The 16,521-nt window shown below is 53.5% G+C and overlaps 1 protein-coding gene across 1 annotated transcript in view; it reads left to right on the top strand.

Annotated features, from left to right (window-relative positions):
• The window catches only part of EMILIN2 (elastin microfibril interfacer 2), a gene marked incomplete at its 5' end in the record, with an annotated part of 50,310 nt that extends 34,916 nt beyond the window's left edge, over positions 1–15,394 (top strand). Inside the window, 4 exons of the mRNA XM_082668436.1 lie at positions 10,295–10,678; positions 12,001–12,033; positions 12,574–12,702; positions 14,419–15,394. Coding sequence (XP_082524562.1) covers positions 10,295–10,678; positions 12,001–12,033; positions 12,574–12,702; positions 14,419–14,756 — 884 coding nt within the window. The 3' untranslated portion in view covers positions 14,757–15,394. The remainder of the gene's footprint in view (positions 1–10,294; positions 10,679–12,000; positions 12,034–12,573; positions 12,703–14,418) is intronic.
• Positions 15,395–16,521: the final 1,127 nt, after the last annotated feature.

The following is a 16,521-nucleotide window of genomic DNA, read 5'->3' as shown; positions in this document are numbered from 1 at the left end:
TGCGAGCCAAGGTCCAGAGCTGAGAATGCAGGATGTAGCCACCAGAAGCCACATTGCTGGGCCAGGGACTCACACTCTGCTGTTTCTACCGCCCTGTTCACAGACCCCCTTCTTTTCTTTAGAAGCACCCGGAGGGGGCAGAACTACCCACGAGGCAGCCGGGGGAGCAGAAGGGGCTTCAGCTGACGCTCAGATAGATCCGAGTCTGTTTGTTACCTGCCACCTCCTGCGTCGTTGGTGCAGATGTTCCTCCCTGGGGTTTAAAAGAGATTCTTGAGATTTTTTTAAAATTAATTTTTATTGGAGTAGAGTTGATTTACAATGTTGTGTTAGTTTCTGCTGTACAGCAAAGTGAATCAGTTATACATATCCACATATCCACTCTTTTTTAGATTCTTTTCCATATAGGTCATTACAGAGTATTGAATAGAATTCCCTGTGCTACACAGTAGGTTCTTATTACTTATCTATTTTATTTTATATATAGTAGTGTGTATATGTCAATCCCAGTCTCCCAATTTATCCCTCTGATCCTTGAGATTATAAACCAAACAAAAATGTTTGGTTACTTTTTTGGACGAAAGGTCCATGCCTGTCATCTAGGACTCAGCACTGCCTAACTTCTTTTTTTTTTTTTTTCGGTTAATTAATTTATTTTTTGGCTGCTTTGGTTCTTCGTTGCTGTGTGCAGCTTTCTCTAGTTGTGGCGAGCAGGGGCTGCTCTTCATTGCGGCGCATGGGCTTCTCATTGTGGTGGCTTCTCATTTGCAGAGCACGGGCTCTAGGCGCGCAGGCTTCAGTAGTTGCCAGTAGTTGCGGCATGCGGGCTCAGTAGTTGTGGCTCACGGGCTCTAGAGTGCGGGCTCAGTAGTTGTGGCACACGGGCTTAGTTGCTCCGTGGCATGTGGGATCTTCCCGCATCAGGGCTCGAACCCATGTCCCCTGCACTGGCAGGCAGATTCTTAACCACTGCACCACCAGGGAAGCCCAGCACTGCCTAACTTCTAAAAGGTGAAGAACCACTGTATTTTCATGACTGCCTCACCTTAACGCTCTGTGACGTGGGTGTGACACCCCTCTCCTGGGCCCCATATGCCCCACCCCTTCATTTATATAGTCATTCACTCAACAGATGCTTACTGAGTCATGTCCTAGGGCTGGCGTTTCAGCCCTGAAGGACCTTACACTCTAGAGCGTAAGACACGTAATGCACAGCTCAGCAAATGAAGATCTGATTTCAGCTGGCGATCAGTGTGTGGGGAAAGACCCAACAGAGAGGGTGATAGAGGACGGGGGACTTTGTATTTTAGATCAGAGGTCGGGGAGGGTTGCTCAGTGGAGATGACATTTGAGCAGAGACGTGAATAAGACGAGGTAGCGAGCCCTGCAGAGATCTGTGTTCCCGGCAGAGGGAAAAAGCATGTTCAAAGGCCCTGAGGCAGGAATGTGTTTGTCCTGATTGAGGACTCAGAATGCCAGTTTGATCAGGTCTATGAGCAAGGGGGAAAGTCTTAGGCAGTGAGGTCAGGGAGTAGGAGTCAGATGAGGTGGGATTTTATAGGCTGTGATAACGGATTTTAAGTATCATGAGAAACTCTTGGAGAATTTAGAGCCAGGAAGTGATTATTATTTCCCAGGTTTGCAATCCCAGCTACTCTACACATTCTTTGTGACTTTGGGCAAGTTATTTATCTACTTAATGCCTCACTTTCTACACCTGTTAATTGGAGAGAATCATGATAATACTTCAAAAAGTTAGTATGAGGATTAATATTCCTAACTAGTGGAGTATTAAATAGTGCCTGGCACCTGGGAATCCCTCAGTAAATACCAGCTGTGATGTCGACCTATGCTCTGTCCCCTATGGTGGATGTTCATTCTGCTCCTGGGTGAACTTCTCTCTTTCTCCTCCTACTAGCCCCCGGGCCTGCAGCCTCAGAGGAGTGAGAGCAGGCTTGTCCACACCGCAGACATGGGATGAGGGCCCTGGGTGTGGGGCTCCTGGCTGCTCTGTCAAATGTTTCTAGAAAGCCAGCGGGTTTTGTCTCTTTCCTCTTTCCCTTTCCTTTTCTTCTTTTCTAAACTGGGAGTCAGGGAGAAAGTGTAAAAAGCCTAGAAATCTCCCCTTCCTAGCATTCAGGATTCATGTTCAAATAAATTAGCTTCTGAAGGGCAAGGAGATGGGGAAGTCCTTTGTTCTTCTGTGGATGTGGCCCTAGGCTTTGGGCTTCTGTGCCCCGTCCCACTGGCTCCCGTTTTCAGTGTTGGTTCTTCACACCATCTCCCCAGCACCCTGTCCCTTTCCTTTAGCTGCAGCTTGTCCCCAGGTTGACTGAAATTGTCGGGTAGGGGTCGTTCTGTCGCTGGCAGCTCCAGGGTCTGCCCCCAGCGTGGCTGAAAGCCAGAGTCTGCTTTCTGCCGGGGCCCCGGGACCAGACTGTGACGTTTCTGCTGTTCCCCTCCCAGTTGGGACATAAGGGGAGTTCCCGTTGCTGAGAAACCTGGGGCTCCCACCCGAGCCGAGATGGGGCAGGGGAGTAGTCTGCGCGTCAGGGAAGCTCTCCTCCCCTGCGTCACGGTTCCAAGAAGGACCGTGCCTGCCGGACGTCGCAGCACTGTTTCAGCAACTCCAGTGACAGCGGCACTGCTTCCTCTTTCTAATCTGCCACCTCTTCTGCAAATGTCTTAGGGCAATTTCTCATAAATACTTTTTTTCTCTCCTTTTAAATTTTAATTTTGTTGGAGTATAGTTGATTTACAATGTTGTGTTAGTTTCAGGTGTACAGCAAAGTGATTCAGTTATACATATTCATATATTCTTTTTTGTAGATTCTTCTCTCATATAGGTGATCCCAGAATACTGAGTAGAGTTCCCTGTGCTATACAGTAGGTCCTTGTTGGTTATCTAGCGTATATAGTAGTGTGTGTGTGTTCATCCCAAGCTCCTGATTTATCCCTCTCCCCCTGACACTTTCCCTTTGGTAACCATAAGTTGGTTTTCGATATCTGTAAGTCTGATTCTGTGTTGTAAACAAGTTCATTTGTTTCATTTTTACAAAATTTGATTCCACATATGAGTGATAGCATATGACATTTGTCTTTGTCTGACTTACTTCACTTAGTATGATAATCTCTAGGTCCATCCATGTTATTTCAAATGGCATTATTTCATTCTTTTTTATGGCTGAATAGTATTCCGTTGTATATATGAACCACATCATCTTTATCCATTCCTCTGTCAATGAACACTTAGGTTGCTTCCATGTCTTGGCTGTTGTAAATAGTGCTGCAGTGAACATCGGGGTGCGTGTATCCTTTCAGATGATGGTTTTCTCCAGATAGATGCCCAGGAGTGGGATGGCTGGATCATATGGTAGTTCTATTTTTAGTTTTGAATTATATTAATAACGTTTCATTCAGGGGTATTACAGATTTAAGAATCCCATCTTTATCCAGTTGCTTAGCCTAAGCTGTGCTGTAAGAATGAAAAAGCACAGATTTTTCAAATAAGCATTTAACCGTAAAGCATGGCCAGGGGAAGTGTGGCCTGATGCCAGTGTTATGAGGGTTTTGGCCCTCAACTTGAAATTGGCTGAGTTTGGGGCCAGTGTAGGTCCAAGATATTATGATGGAGTAAGTCAGAGTTTTATAAATACATATAAGGCTAAACAAACTGCCCACACTCAGACCACACCAACTCCAGACGATACCTGCCCTTTTGCCCTGTGAGCATCTGGTTGTTGTAAAGCTCTTTAGTTGGTGAAAGTTGCAGCTGCCTTTCTCCATCTTAACGTTGACTTTAGAACTGCCATGTTCCGGGAGGGCTCTCCCACAGCTGCGTGCAAAATCCTCTGTGAGCTTTACAAAAATAAGGACTCCGGGCTCACTCGGGAGATTCCTGCTCAGCAGGGATGAGGTCAGATCCAGGAATTTGTAATTAAATTTGTAATTAAAACAAAGAACCCCCTAGCTCTGGTCCCAGAAGTGGAAGGCAGGCCCCCTCAGAGGCGGCACTGGGGCTGCCGTGCCCAGAAAGAAGAGAAGCGGGGGCGGGAGGGCGGTGAGGAGAGAGGATAAAATTCCGGACTTGACCCAGCGCCACCCACGCAAGCTCCACCGTGACGTGCACATCCACTGGGGGACTCTGCTCTTCGCTGTTGACGTGTCTCCTTAGGCCTTGACTACTACCGCTTTATAGTGAGGCTGAAAATCAGGTAGATCCTCTCTCTGCATTTCCATATACAACTTAGAATCAGCTGGTGAATTTCTACCAAAAAAAAATCCCCCAGTGGCGCTGATGCTTGGGTCGGCCTCTCTGGGATTCAGTGACATCGAATGAGTCTCCGTCCCACATGAGCTGCCCCCGATGTCAACAGGAGCGGCCGGAGCCGTCTCTCTGTGTCAGTGTTCTCTAGGTTGTACTTTTCAGAAATGCCGGCCTGTTTCCCCTGGTGAGGCTGATTCCACCAGCTTCTGTGTGATCGCGTCTGGACTCCTTTCTCGGCTGGGCCAGTGGGCTCTGTCCTCTAGAAGAAGAGTCGGTCCGGGCCCTTCTGTGATGAAACCACGGCGCCCCTTGGACGAGCTTGAATGCTTTTCCTCTTCATTCCAACCAAAGCCCAAAGCAGCATTTCGACTGCCATTTGCTCAGAGTAGGACCGTTCCTGCGAACGCATGGTTTCCCTTCCTCTGTTGTCAGGGGAGCAGTGCAGGGTTTCTGTGGGTTGTCTCCCCAGTCCTGAGAGTCCTTCACATGCCTCCACGGCCTGTCTTCCCTCAGCCTTTCTGCAGGGAGACCAGCAAGCGTCTCCTCGGAAGCCCCTGCCTCGGGCCCGCCCTGTGCCCGTCAGTGAGAGCACCAGAGTCCCGCAGAACCTCCCGCTGAGCCTCACGTTTCTCAGCCGCTTCCCAGGAGCTGAGCTTTGCCGGGCAGTGTGGCCCTCCGTCCACTTGGCCTGCTGTATGTCAGCATGTGGATCGTTTTTTTTTAAGTCATAAGTCTTGGGAATTCTGTGGAAGTCCAGTCGTTAGGACTCCACGCTGTGACTGCTGAGGGCGCAGGTTCAGTCCCTGGTCAAGGACCTAAGGTCCTGCAAGCTGTGCGGCGTGGCCAAGAAAGAAAGAAAGAAAGAAAATAGGAAGTCATAAGGCTTGATTGACCTCGTTAAAATAGTCCCCCGGAGTTGCAGGGTTTGGTCAGCAGACACACCCTTGGGAGGCCAGGCAGCTCAGCTTCCCCCCAACTGGGAATTGCCCTTGACGTTTGCACAGTGTTTGACAGTCAGGGACGCGCCCCTGCACCCATCACTTCATCTGACTGGCACCGATTCCGCCTGCTTGTCAGGAGTCTTTGCCGGTTTAGCCCGATTGATGGCTGAGCTGGTAACTCAGGAGGTTTCTGTGGCTTTCCCTCAGCCACACCACCAGCAAGACTAACGTCCAAGGCCCGTGTCTGTCCCCACATCCCTGCTCTGTGACAAGATACCACCAAGTGGCCAGGCACAGCCACGGGGCCGGAACTTGGGCGATTTAGCTGCCACTCTGCAGGGTTGTGTGGCGGCTGCAGAAGGAGCCAGGCCACCCAGGCTCCTGAGAGCGGAGGAAGGCATGTCAGTCTCGTGGACTGTTGCGGACTTCCTTAGGCAGGTCTTTGTCTTAGCAAGGTTGAAATTGGCTTTTAATAAGAACTTTAATGGAGAGGGAGTGGCCTTTCCTACCTGGGGTCAGGTCCATCCTTGGTAAGGCTGTGGCCCTGCCCATCCCGCACACAGTGGCACAAGGCCACACTGTGGCATCAGGACCAACGCCTTGGGGCAAGTTCTGGAACGAGAGCAAGCACACGTATGGCCGATCATTCCTCGCACGTGAAACGTGGGCAGCAACACTTGGCTCTTACGAGGAACTCAGTACAAATGGTCACTCTCTGGATTAGAAACATATGTTCGCTTTGGAAAGACGAGAGTCATCTTTCCAGAGTGAGCAACATGCTGTCCAACCTTTGTTACAACCATGTAATGAATGTGTGCTTTAGAAACACCACGTGACGCACTGGGCTGAGCCCGTGCTGGGGGCCAGGGCTGGGGAGCAGCCTGGATCCAGGGCCGCTTTCTCATGACCGTCTTTGCCGTGATGTGAGTGGTGTTCTGGAGCTGCCTGTCTTGCGCAGCGTGCTGGACGGACTCCCCACGGAGATTGGCGGAGGATAGTTGGCCCAAGCAGGTTGTTCATTTGTTTCCCCCTGCCTTCCACTTGCTATGACAAGCCTGGGTGTTGAGGGAGTGATGAACGTAAAAGAGAACCATCACTGACTCTAGGTACTGGCATTGCCCTTATAGGACCCCAGAACGATTATCGTTGGCAAAATTAGGGCGCCTCATTTAATGGTTGGCAGGAGTGAGGGTGCAGCCAATGGTACCTGCTGTACTTCCAGCCTTCCTTCATTCACCAAATACTTAGATGTCTCAATGTCACGTGCCAGGCCCTGGGGATAAAAGATCATTAAAATGTGTCCTCAAGCGCTCATCATCTAGCAAGAAAGGAGAGATGAAAAAAACCTGCAAAGACCCCTGAGAGGCCAAAGTGGTTCATGGTTCGGAGGCAGGATGTTCAAGCCCTACTGGGCAGATTCATGCCAGCTTCACGAGGAGCGGGTATCTGAACCGGGACTGCAGGGAGAGGTGTGTTTCGGTGAGGGCACCTGAAGAGGCATTTTAGGGAGTGCGAACAGCAAAGCACAAAGGCAGGGATGCTCAGCTGAGAGCCGGGCCCCCGTGGGCGTACTGAAGGGGGCAGGAGGCGATGGGGCAGGGGGTGGGGACACGGATGACACAGGAGATTCTGTTGGATTTTATGAGCAGTGGAGGACAACCGGAGATTTCTGAGCAGGGAAGATGACTAGGACGCGTTCTAAGAGTATTCTGAGAAAGATGTGGAGGAAGGACCCAAAGGACGATTCAAAATTAGAATCAGCTGGACTTAGCCCAGATCGGGGGTGTGTGTGATAAGCGAGAGCACCTGGACTAGGTGATGGGACAAGCGACAGACAGGGGGGCTTCAGAGAAAGAGGGCTGGTTTAAAGGGTTTGGGGGGGATAGGTACAAAAATAAGGACCCAGTTGACGGGCTTGTACTTGGCTATTTTTAGGTGCTTTGCCAACTGTAATTCATTGAGGGTTGTAGGACTGAGGAAAAGTACTTGTTTTTAAATTTTGGGTGGAGACACATAAACATGGTCTAAAGGGAAGGAGCTGGTGGGGTGGAAGGAAAGAGATGGAGGAGAGAGGAGAGATGCTGGAGGAGCATCTCCAGCAGAGAAGGGAGGAGGGGCGAGGGCAGGAGCCTGTGCCCCTGGGAGGGAGGCCAGCTTGTGAGCCTGGAAACAGCGTGAGGAGGGAGGGGAGACAGACAGGGAAGGACCTGAGCTTGGACTGGAGGGAAAACTTTAGAAACAGGCCCTGGGTGTCTTCCATAATTATGTCTTATAAAAATGAAATAGTTCTGAGAAGTTCATAATGAAAACCAGCTTTCCTGCCCCCTTTTCCCTGTTACCCTTCTCACCCTAGAGGTGGCCACGTGCCACTTTCAGCTGTTTTCTCCCCCTGATGTTTACCATCAATTTATTAGCTTTAGATATCTCTCTATGGGTATTATTTGACATTATATATATTACTTATCAGCTGTAGACATTAGCCTATTAGGCTCTCTCGTGTCTCCCCCTGCTTCCCCTCCTCCCAGCTCCCAGTGGAGTTATGCCACAAAAATCACGTCAGTATTTATGCTATGAGGAGCTAAACAGCTCAGTAATGGCCAAATATGATCACGTTGCTTTTCGTTTTGCTTTCCTCTGAATTAGTAGTGGTGCTGCATTATTATTTGCTAGATTTTACATATCTGTTTTGGATTCTTCTCACTCTCTGACACCCTCTCAATACCATAAAAATTATCAGATCATTTGTCAGTTCCATTTTTTAAATCAGTGACCTCTCTCCGGGAGTTCTCTCTTCCTGACCCAGTCTGGACTGCTTATTCTCTGGACTTGCTCTCAGGCTTTCAATCTGAAACTTCCTTCAACTACCATCCTAGAAATTTCTTGAACCTCTCTCCTGTCTTAGACCCTTTCCTTTACTCTGCATTTCTTTCTTCCATGGTTTACTCTCTTGTTTCAGTGGAGTACATTTTCCAATAGCTTTCTAAGAAAGGGTGCTCGACAGTTTTGCTTGTTTGTTTGTCTTTAAATAGTGCATGCCTGGAAATGTCTTTATTCTAGTTTCACAACTGGCAGATATTTTAGCTGGGTATAGAATTCAAGGTTAGCAATGATATTCCCTCAAAATTTGAAGGTGTTCTTTTGTCTTCTGGTTTCCAGTACTGTTGTTGAGAAGCCTGGTGATGACCTTCTGATTTGAGGTCACTTTTTAGTTTTCCCCTGACAGTTTGTGTGGTCTTCTCTTTATCCTCAGTGTTCTGAATATGCTTTGGTTTGGGTCTTTCATTTAATAATTGTGCTGGGATCTTTCTTAGTTCTGAGAAATTGTGTATTTGAGTTTCTCCTTACTACCTCATCATCCCTACACCCGTTTTTCTGATCTTTCTTTTCGGGAAAGACTTCTGGGTTGGAAAGAGTCTAATTTTCCTATGGTTTCTCTCCTATTGTCCATTATTTTCTCTCCCTGGTCTACCTTCTGAAAGAGCACCTTGATTTTATCTACCAACTATTTCATTGAATTTTCTTATTTTGGCAAGTATATTTTTAATCAGCAAAGACTCATCTTTATTCTCTGGTTAGGCCTCTCTCAATACCAATCTGTTCTTATACTTTGGATGCAGTGTCTTCTGTTTCTGAGATTATTACTTTGTTTTTGTTTAAAGCAGGCACAGCGTTTATTAGCAGCACAGTACGTGTGGCAGAGCACGCAATGAAGAGGTTTATTTAGTGCAGAAGCTAAAGTTACACACTTGGAGAAGCCTGTGCTCATCCTTGCTAGTGAGGAGCACGCCTTATTACATGTTTATTTTCTTGCATTATCTCTTTAAAGTTCCTTTTTGTTCATTGGTTTCCTTTCTCACTCTTGTCCTTCACTGTGGCTGGTGGTGTCCCCGTGTCGGGAATTGCTCTGCCTCAGTTTCTATGCCCAGCTCAACTCTTCCCACCAGAGTCCTGAAGAGAATTAAGGCCTGATGCCTTTCCACTGTATGGTGTGAATTAACTTATCTTCAGTGCATCTAGAATGGTATTAGTTCTGTACCATCCATGGGGGAAATTAAAAAGTGGTCACTTCATTCAAATCATTTTCCTTAGGGATTAATCCTCTCATGGAGTACTGGGTGGGAAAGGCTATTTGAGAAATAGTCTCCCTTTGGGGCTGGAGGTGGGCTAGCAACCTGTGAGTGGAGGGGGAGCATGGGTTCGATCTGCCATAATTACCTTTGTGAGTTTTAAAACAAAACTAGGCAGTGGGGCACAATGCAGTTACTGATTTTGCTTGGTCATAATTTTGTAGCCTTGGAAGCTGGGCCATTGCAGGCATAATACAGATTGAGGAGGTGGGTGGGGTTTGGCTTTTGAGGATGGTATTGTGACCAATCCTGGTTATTTTTAGATGTCTTACAGGCCTTCAGGAAGGGCTTCCTGGAAGGTTAGTTCCAGGAATGTATTCACAGGAGGAAAGGGTGGCAGCTTCCCGCTTGCGTCATAGCGCCATCCCAAGAGGGCAGGGAAATGTGAATCACGACTTTTCTGCAGTGGAAATGCCCTCAGTTGGTGATCTTAAGGCTGTGGCGAGAGGTGGGGGGCACTGCCGCGCCTTTGGGAGCTGTGCCTGCTGCAGAGGCAGCCCGAGCTCCCTGACACCTGCCTGGGTCCCGTGATGTCTGCACCCAGCAGGTCCTCGGCTTGTGAGGCTGTCCACTGCGACCGTGAGACTAGCTTGTTTGAGAGAATGCAAGGCCGTGGGTGGCAGCAGGCAGGCAGATACCCCTGTGGTATCACCATGTAGTGAAATCAGGGAGGTTCGGGTGCTGTTTTGGAGAGTACGACCATCATGAAGAAAGAGGGTGAAGGTGCCCCTCCCCTGGGCAGGGGGTCCAGGCAGGCTGTCCCCACTCTGTGGTGGCTGCTCTTGTGTCTGCTGGTGGGCCCAGCCCAGGGACCCCGCAGAGGCCACAGGCCAGCCCCCCAAGCACACACCTTCCAGGGAGCCATACCCACGGAAGTCTCACAGAGGGGGCCTGTGGTCGAGCAGTCAAGTCTGAGGTTTTGAACCCTGTGTATTTCTTTCCACTTTCCAAATGCTCAGCGGAGGAGCCCTCAGCAGCACCCCAGCCTCTGCCCCAAGGGAAGGCCCCGCACCCGGCAGAGGCCCCCACCAAGCCATCTGCTCCAGCGCTGACCCCTCCACCGCCGACCCCTCCACCGCCGTCCAAGGACTCTGGACAGCAGCCGTACATAGGCCAGCAGCCTGTCCTGCCCAAGAGACGCCCCCGGCCACTGCCCCCGCTGCTGCGGCCAGGCTGGACGGGGCTGCCCTTCTTGCCTGGCTCCACCGGGGTCATTATGGAGACTGGAGAGGCCGGGCCCCCGGGCAGGATGGGCATGTCGGGGCGAGGACTGCCCCGGGGCGTGGACGGCCAGACTGGGCAGGGGCCCATCCCCAGGGCCGAAGGCTACGCGGGAGCACCAGGTAAGGGTCCCCCGCTGCTGGGCCATCTGAGCTACGGAAGGTGAGGATGCACAGAGGGGGCAGCCTGAGCCCCAGGGGGCTGCTGCAGGGTCTCTGCGGGTCATGGGTGCAGCCTTCAGGGTACAAGGTCCAAAACTTGGCTCTCCAAAGGTTCTGTGGTACTCTGGGGATAGTACATCATACTTAGAAATAGATTTGTGCCATGGGCTGTAATACCTGGACCATGGACCACACAGGCAGCTCCTTGATCTCCCTAGCAGGAAGTGTACCGGGGAAACCAAGAGGATACCAGGAGCTTGCGTAGCCACAAAGATGAGCACACATCAAAGTGGGTAGGCTGGAAGGTTCTGGCTCCAACCCTAGCTATGTCATTGTAAGGCTTAGCTCTGTCAACGGCAAAGGGAAGATAATAATAGGACTTCAGAGAGTTATTGTGAGGATGGAGAAAAGCCTAGGTCAGTGCTTGGCCAGTTAAGTGCTTCATGTGAGTTGGAAGGTCAGCACCGTGGTGGTGGAGGAGGTGAAGGCAGGTGGGAGAAGGAAAAGGGAGCATTTATGGGACACCCACTGCATGCCAGGGGCTGAACTAGGGGCTGGCTCTACAGCTTTCCCTACAGCACCGTGAAGTTGATATTCTACTGACAGATGAGGAAGCTGAGGCTCTGGGCTAGCGCATATAAACACGTGACGCTGCTTGGGGTAGTTCACGTCAGCTGTCACAGGATAGTACCAACCAGTCGCCTCAGAGTTCAACCAAGCTGCCGGTTGGAGGCACTGAGCCACAGGCACGGACAGCCTGCCTGAATGAAGCGCCGTGCCTGCTGGGCAGGTGGGGTCACTGCCGTTCCTTCTCAGCCACCCCAAGCTCCAGTGATCCCAGCTCCCTTAGGCAGGTGTGGGGACTTTTCTAAGATGACAGTTTTCCTTCTGTTCCACGTATCTTGGATGCTTACATACTTTTGGGCAATTTGTTCCTTTGTATGTCTGTCCTTCCTTCCACGCATCCACACGACAAACACTGCATCCAGTCTACCTGGGGGCAAAGCTAGTGAACAGTCCCTGCTCCTGGAGGGCGAGCGTGGGAGTGGACATGTCAGTCTGGAGCCTGCTCGCCGGCTTGGGCCCCAAGGCTCCAGTCCATCTTCTTCCTATTCCCCCAGCCAGTTCGTCCTCAGGGCTGTCTTCTCTGTGCAGGCAGCTGGGAGTGGGTGCTCTTAATGTCTACTTACACACAGTGTGAGGAACAGGCAGAAAAGGAGGGGCTCAGGAAAATGAGGTGCGCTATTAGGGCTTTGACACTGCATCTGCGTTTTGTTTTTCAGGGTACCCCAAGTCACCGCCTGTAGCCTCCCCAGGTACGTTAGCCGGGACGGGAGGCCGAGGCGGGTGGTCCTGGGCAGCCCCTGTCCCGCCCCCCCGGCCCCCACGGCGGGTCCTGTCTCCTCCCTCTGGGCGATTAGCACGGGTGCAGCCCTCCCCGGCTCACTTGCTCGCGTGTGCACGAACACAAACGCGCGTGCGTGCACCGCCCCCACCGCATAGCATCACGCATGCGCAAAGCCCCCGCCTCGCGTGTGCGCGCGCAGCCTCCCAGCTCTCATCTCAGAAGCACTCACACAGAAGCACCTTGTGGGGCCTCAGCGCCCCCACCCCAGACATCATGCACAAGGCCCACGCATGCGCGAAGCCTCCCATCTCACGCAGCGGCCAACGCAATCCACACATGCGCACTCCCACCAACTGCCTGCCCCTCTGACGAGGGCGCTGTTGGGCCCAGGGTGTGAGGAGGGGGTGTGCCCACTTTGAGGCGAAATGCAAGGCCCAGGCAGCCCCTCGGGACGGCGCGCAGGCCTCGGCACGGGGCCTGACTGAAGGCGCATCCTCTCTCCGCCCAGGGGTCCCGGCGCCGTCTCTGGTGTCCTTCTCTGCGGGGCTCACCCGGAAGCCTTTCCCCAGCGATGCGGGCGTCGTCCTCTTTAACAAAGTGCTGGTGAACGACGGGGACGTGTACGACCCCAGCACCGGTGAGTCCGCCCGCACACACGGCCGCTCGGGAGGCCTCTCCCAGCCGGGAGGCTGCGAGGAAGGTCCCTCCCCGCTGCCACGACAGGTGCACCCACGCCGCCGCCTGCGGGATTCCTGGTTTCTGAGCCCCAAGTGGGTCAGCAGCAGTGCGGGGCGCCTGCTCTGGGGCAGAACCGCTCGCCCTGACGGGGGTTCGGTCCATGTGGTCCCCAGCCCCCGAGAACAGCGGGGACGGGAGGCCACCCCGGTGCCTGGGCTGCTGTCCTCGGGGCCGCGGGCATCGCGCCTGCGGGAGGAGAGCCAGGACCCCCTGGTCCGCCGCTGTCCCCCCGCCCACAGGCACCAGCGTACCTGGGTGTCACGTGCTGCTGTGGCCGGGGCTCTGTGTGGCCCCTGGGAGGGAATCGGCTCTCTGCGAGCAGAGATGTGAGTTGCCGCCCTGGCCCCGGGTCTCAGGACCACGGGCCTCGGGTTTTAGCGAGCATCAGAGTGAATGAAGTGCAGAGCGTAGAAAAACGGGGCTCCTGGCCTCCAGGCCCAGGGGCGTGAAGCTCGGCATCACACTCTGGTTTTAACGGGCTTGGAGGCGGGGGTGTGAGAAGGCTGCTTCGCTTTGTGCTCAAGTTGGGCTTCCCCTGGGGCCCTCACTCCGCGCAGTCTCGGCTATGGGGACAGCTTGTCCACGCCGACAGGCCAGGTGCTCTCGGCACACAGGGACCGTGACCTTCATTTCTCTCCTGTTCCCAGGATGCCCATGCTCTCTCCAGCAGGTCTTCAGTAAAGGGAGTTCTGCGTGACCCTGAGCAGACGCTGGCCATGTGCCCGGAGTGCTGGGGTCCGTCTGTCCCCAGGCTCTAAATTTACTGAGAAGAGCTGGGCAAGGGAGCTGGGCGGCCTGGCACATTTCAGGGCAGGTTAAAGACTCAGGCCCCTCAGATTCCTTCTCAGCCCGTGGTCAGTGGCCCATGTCCAGCCCCCTTCCCGGAGCCCTTGGGCAATGGCCACTCCTGCCAGCACTGGGTCTGGCTGTGGGCCCATGTGCCGCTGCTTTGCAAATGGGCAACATCTGCGAACCTTATCCCCCCCACTTCCGACCAGCCCTTCCCCTGCCTTCCCAGCCCCAGAGCGTGTCTAAATACCAGCTCGCGGCTGCGCGTGGATGCCAGCTGGGTACTGGTCCAGCAGGGAGCCTAGCTCTTCCACCGGAGGAGGGCTGGCTGTGGCTGCACCCCTGGCTCGGTGTCTCTTCTTCCTACGTTAATGACCGACCTTGTGGGGAGTTTTTGGTCCTGCCTCCCCAGAAGGCAGCTAAGGCGTTCTGTGGCTATTGTGACCGTGAGGTCGATTCTAAGTTGGCCTCGAGGTGCTTTCAGTGACAGAGAAAACTCCCCAGAGGCAGCCAGGACCGGCGGTGAGGGGGAACGGGCCAGTTTTCCCTCAGGCTGCTGCTGGGTCTGCAGCGAGGACCAGGTCAGTGCAGAGAGCAGTGTGGGCCAAGGGGACTGTCACCGTCGTTGGGTGGGTTTAGTATGCAGAGGGGCTGCGCCCCTGAGTGCGCCTGCCTCCCGGGGGGAGGCTGAGCAGGACTTTGAGCCCAAACCCAGGCCACTCAGGGCAACCCCAGAGGCTGGTCTGCCTTCATCCGGGTTGTCAGCTGGTCGCAAAAGGCTGTGATGGCGTCACGTGAACACCGGTGTCTGCTTTCCTCCTACCAGGGGTCTTCACAGCTCCGTACGACGGGCGCTACCTGATCACGGCCACGCTCACCCCCGAGAGGGACACGTACGTGGAAGCCGTCCTTTCGGTCGCCAACGCCAGCGTGGCACAGCTGCACACGGCCGGCTACAAGAGAGAATTCCTGGAGTACCACCGGCCCCAGGGGGCCGTGCACACTTGTGGGGGCCCGGGGGCGTTCCACCTTATTGTGCACTTGAAGGCAGGGGACGGCGTCAACATCGTGGTGACCGGGGGCAGGTTGGCTCACACAGACTTTGACGAAATGTACTCCACGTTTAGTGGGGTTTTCTTATATCCTTTCCTGTCCCACCTCTGAGGTGGCCGGGCAAAGGAAGGGGAGAGTTGTAGGAACTCGGCAGCTTTAATGTATTCAGCGTGTGTGTGACTGGAGCACTGGTCTAGTTTCCTGCAGACACCCCACCACCTCCCCAGGTAAAGGCCAGGCCTGGCTGCCAAGGCAGCAAGGAGCAAACCACGGGCCAACGTGGCCCCGACGCCTAAGAGTCGGAAGCGCCCCTGCCTGCCCGCCGGCTCCTCCCCTGCGTCTCCCAGCTCCCACCTGTGGCTCTGCCGTGGCCCGCGCTCTCTCCGAGGGGCCTGTGCTGGGCGTACAGGGTGCTGACCGCGGAGGCTCCAACTGCTGCCTGGTGGGATCACGCCCTGCTGCTGGAGAAGGACGAGCCGCTGAGAGGAGGCAGAGCTGGCACCAGTGGCCAGGCTTTGCTGGAGCAGAGCTGTTGCCAGCTGCTTCTGTCTTCACTTACCCTGCATGTGGGAGAAGAGTTTAAACACTGAAGTGGCACGTGCCACCACAGACCTAGGGTGGACAGTGGGCTGTCCCAGGTTTGGCTCGCCACCCCTCCCCCCCCCCCACCCCGGGTTTGCCTGGCTGAGAGGGACACGAGAGAGACTGTCATGTGGCTTGTTGGGCTCCTTGAATGACATGTACGACTTAAGTGCAAGACAGGGAGTGTCAATAAAGATGTAAAACACTTCCAGTTCAGTCTGGTGCCTTCTGGATTGAGAGTTGCTGCCGAAAAGCAAACTACAGTAAATGACTTCAATGGCTGCAGAAAGTAAGCCTGATTCAATTCATCTCAACCATGCACCTGTTATCCCTCAGCATGCACGCCGTGCACTTGGGGGTTGTTCTTGGCTTGTACAGACAGACAGACTAGATGTGCTTGGAGGCCAGAGTCCCCATGTGAGCCCCACAGCTGAAAAGGGGGCTCCTCCAGGGGGCGCTGGACATTCACACTGAACCCGCAGCTGCCCAGCTCACAGCAGATGCAGCTGTAAGGACTCCTGAGCTCCCAGGCAACAAGAGGCCCAACACAAAACCGACCACACTGAACACCGAGGTCATCTGAGGAAAGCAGGACTCCTCCCGTGGAGAGCACGCTCTGTTCCCGGGAAGCCCAGGCCCCCCACTCCTCTACGGGCAGCCACACCAGACCCTTAGCTCCGCGTGGTCTTTGCTAATCGGGTTGGTAAAACCTGTTGGCCAACCAAGTGCCACTGGGGCTCCCCAGAGCCCCAGGGAAAGATGTGGACAATAGAAACAAGTTTCCTTGGCCGACATCAAGCCACTAAGTTACTCTTATGCTGTAAGAATGTTTTTTCCAGGACTGCTTGCAAATGAGAGCCCAGGGCGGCCAGTGGACAGAGAGGCCGGCCTTCTCCCTCACCCCCTCCACCAGCTAGGGCGAAGGGGCCAAGAACGGAAGGCGGGGCCTCTCTGTCCGCAGCATGGGGGTGGGCCAGCACGCTTGTCCCATCTCTACAGCTGGGGAATTGGCTAGCAGTGGCTTCCTAGAAATGACTCATGGGAAAAACCCCACTGCAGTGGAGCATTTTCAGGAAAACCCAGTGGGCACACGCTTCTGCCCTCTCCACCTCACACCCCCTTTAAAGACCTTACCTGGTGCCAAAGGGGACAAATGCTCAATAGCCGGAAAGGCAGGGAGCAGACAGAAGGTAGATAATTACTTTCCTCCACTCCACAGTCGGTGCTTAGAGCAGTAAGTGAAACACCGCCTCTGCCGGTGCATCCTGACTCATTTATTGACAACGGAGAAGTT

Source organism: Grampus griseus (assembly GCF_964374135.1).
Source record: "Grampus griseus genome assembly, chromosome: 12".
Lineage (NCBI taxonomy): Eukaryota > Metazoa > Chordata > Mammalia > Artiodactyla > Delphinidae > Grampus > Grampus griseus.
This window is presented reverse-complemented; position numbering and strand designations above follow the sequence as displayed.